Genomic DNA, 2,352 nt, shown 5'->3' on the forward strand with positions numbered 1-2,352 from the left:
TACATATTTCATAGATTAGACGACTTCAACGGTGGTCTTTCGCCAGGGGATGTAGCTGATGATGTTGCGTTGGATATTGAAACTAACATAAATGGAAATTCATTTTTAAATATTTGAATAATTATTAATTTCTAAATTAACTTGTTTACTTCACAAAACTTTACACCCATTAAACGGGAAGAGCTTTGAAATTTTTAATAGCCAAATATCCATAATATAAAAACAAAGCTTGCACTTTTTGATAGGGAATGTCTTTAGTTTAATGTTGCGGAATTAAATTTTAAGCAATGTGCAATTTTCCATATTAGTTTAGGGTTTTTGATTTTGTTGTGATTATAAAACCATATTACCTACTAATGTTTTGAAGACATTTTTTTTAAATTGATACTTTAAAGCACTATGTCATATCTCATTTATCCTACGTACATTTAGTTTATTAAGGTCCTAAGCAAATCTTAAAGCCTTTGATTTCAATGAAATTAATGATATATTAGATTCCTAAACAAAAACAAGCAAACAGTTATTAATTCACTGAATTTATTTACATTTTTCAACTAATTTTTCAAGACTAACTGGAAGTCTTAAGCTTCAAGAGTCAATGTTTATCAGTCTATGAGCCCCGCCTGGTAAGTCACTTCATTTAAATTGCACCATGCCCGACTATTTATGCACTGCCCAAATGGAAATCGGGGGATTGTAGTCCATTCAAAGACTAAATTAAAAGTGGGCTTCTGTTTGCTGGATTTAAACCATTTCTAGGGTAATTGCTGATGCTGATACTGCTGGTTTTTGCGATCTCGGGCGTCCTCGAGTTTCTTGAGATATTGAGCGGCGAGGGTCAAAATGGAGGGGTCCCGGCCATCCAGAAAGTCCTCACCATCCTCATCATCACCGAGGTCATTGCGATCCATGCTGAGTGGTGTGGGTGTTGGTGGTGCCAAAGTTGGATTGTTCAAGGGAGTACGGACAGTACTGCGCACGTGGGCATCCCGATGGATGGGCATCACGGTGATTTTCTGGGCCTTGGTCCGGGCTCTCTTGGGTAACTGATCCTCTGACCTGGAGTGCAACTGCTCCTCCTGCGATGAAGGGCCCTTTTTGGGCAGACGATGACGTTTTGGGCTTCGTTTCTTCAGGAAACTGGTCGATTCGACCGCTAGGGCTGCCACTTTAAAGGATTTGTCAACCTTCTGCTTGGAATCCCTTTTCCAGATCGAGACTAGCTTACCTCTATTTTGGTGATCCAATATCTTGGCTATTCTATCCTCAACCAGCTGATTGATAGTGGCGTTCAGTTGCTCAAACCTCTGATCCACAACTTCAATGACCGTCGTCCTTATGGCCGCATATATCTCATCCATGTTCTTCGATCTAGAGTTTTCCGATTGAGATCTGGGCCTTAGTTTGTCCAAAACATCCTCGGTGATCAGCGCAAAACGCAGCTTTGTTGCCTTCGACATAATTAATATTTACTTTAATGTTTACCAAAAAATTTATTGAAACGACAATTTTGCTTTGTTTTTTTTTTTGTTTTTACAAATTTTTTTTTTTTTTTTAATATTGTTACTGAACCTCTACGTTGCTTTTTGAGCTATGATTTTAAGCACCGAACAAACCACACTGACTGACCGTGTAAATTTCAAGGACTACTGTTTGATATATATATTTTCTCGATTTTTTGTGTTTTTGGTATCCAGCTCCGATTTGATTTTGGAGTAGACTTTGAGTGGTTTATTGTTTGGCTTCTTTTATATTTATTTTTTTTACCATGTTGACATGTGACAGGTCGTACTCATTGTTCGAGGAGAAAAACAAAGGACCAGTGATTTCAATTAGGAGAGTTGAATAAGTCAGAGTTTCTCTGACCGTGTGACATTTCCACTTCCACTTCCACTTCCACTTCTTCCGGCGAGTCCTTGCGCTGACATTTCTCCCCCTTTTGGCACTTCCTTTTGTGGGCACTTCAGGATGCGGATCTTAACCCACGGATGCCAGATGTCAGGCCACGGGACCGAATGAAAAATGATAATTTCCTGTACCTGGCCGGGATTAACGCGATTTACCCGAAAGGGTTACGCGATCCGAAGATGTCCCAATAACGTGTCCTGTGTGCCAGGTAAAAAGCAAACTCCTTTGCCTACCTAATTCGCGGTAGGGGAGGGTTGGCCCAACCCCTTATTTTTTGGTGGGGGGAGGGGGGGTAGGGGGTAGGGTTGTAGGGAAGTGCCTACAAATTGCGCCAAGAGCGCATTTAACCCTCGGATACTCGAAAATGAACGGGATAGGCAAATCTGCGAGTCATCCAGCCACATGCACATTCACATTAACATTCACATTCACAATTCGATCGAC

At 40.5% G+C, this 2,352-nt stretch overlaps 1 protein-coding gene across 1 annotated transcript; it reads right to left on the reverse strand.

The window, feature by feature from the left end:
* Positions 1–527: 527 nt before the first annotated feature.
* Positions 528–1,691, reverse strand: LOC108138462. The gene is made up of 2 exons (XM_017260666.2): positions 1,229–1,691; positions 528–1,168 (listed from the first exon to the last, which is right to left on the reverse strand). The coding sequence occupies exons 1-2, from the start codon at positions 1,458–1,460 to the stop codon at positions 756–758; spliced, it is 645 nt and encodes a 214-aa protein (XP_017116155.1). The 5' UTR covers positions 1,461–1,691; the 3' UTR covers positions 528–755.
* Between the last annotated feature and the right edge of the window lie 661 nt (positions 1,692–2,352).

The sequence above is a fragment of the Drosophila elegans genome, unplaced genomic scaffold (assembly GCF_018152505.1).
Source record: "Drosophila elegans isolate 14027-0461.03 unplaced genomic scaffold, ASM1815250v1 contig_149, whole genome shotgun sequence".
In the NCBI taxonomy this organism is placed as follows: domain Eukaryota; kingdom Metazoa; phylum Arthropoda; class Insecta; order Diptera; family Drosophilidae; genus Drosophila; species Drosophila elegans.

Bases quoted from the DNA above. Each gene is read 5' to 3' on its own strand.
- LOC108138462 (XM_017260666.2), bottom strand. From the start codon at position 1,460: ATGTCGAAGGCAACAAAGCTGCGTTTTGCGCTGATCACCGAGGATGTT. The intron at 1,169-1,228 runs GTAAGCTAGTCT...AATCCTTTAAAG, and splicing joins ATTGGATCACCAAAATAGAG to TGGCAGCCCTAGCGGTCGAA.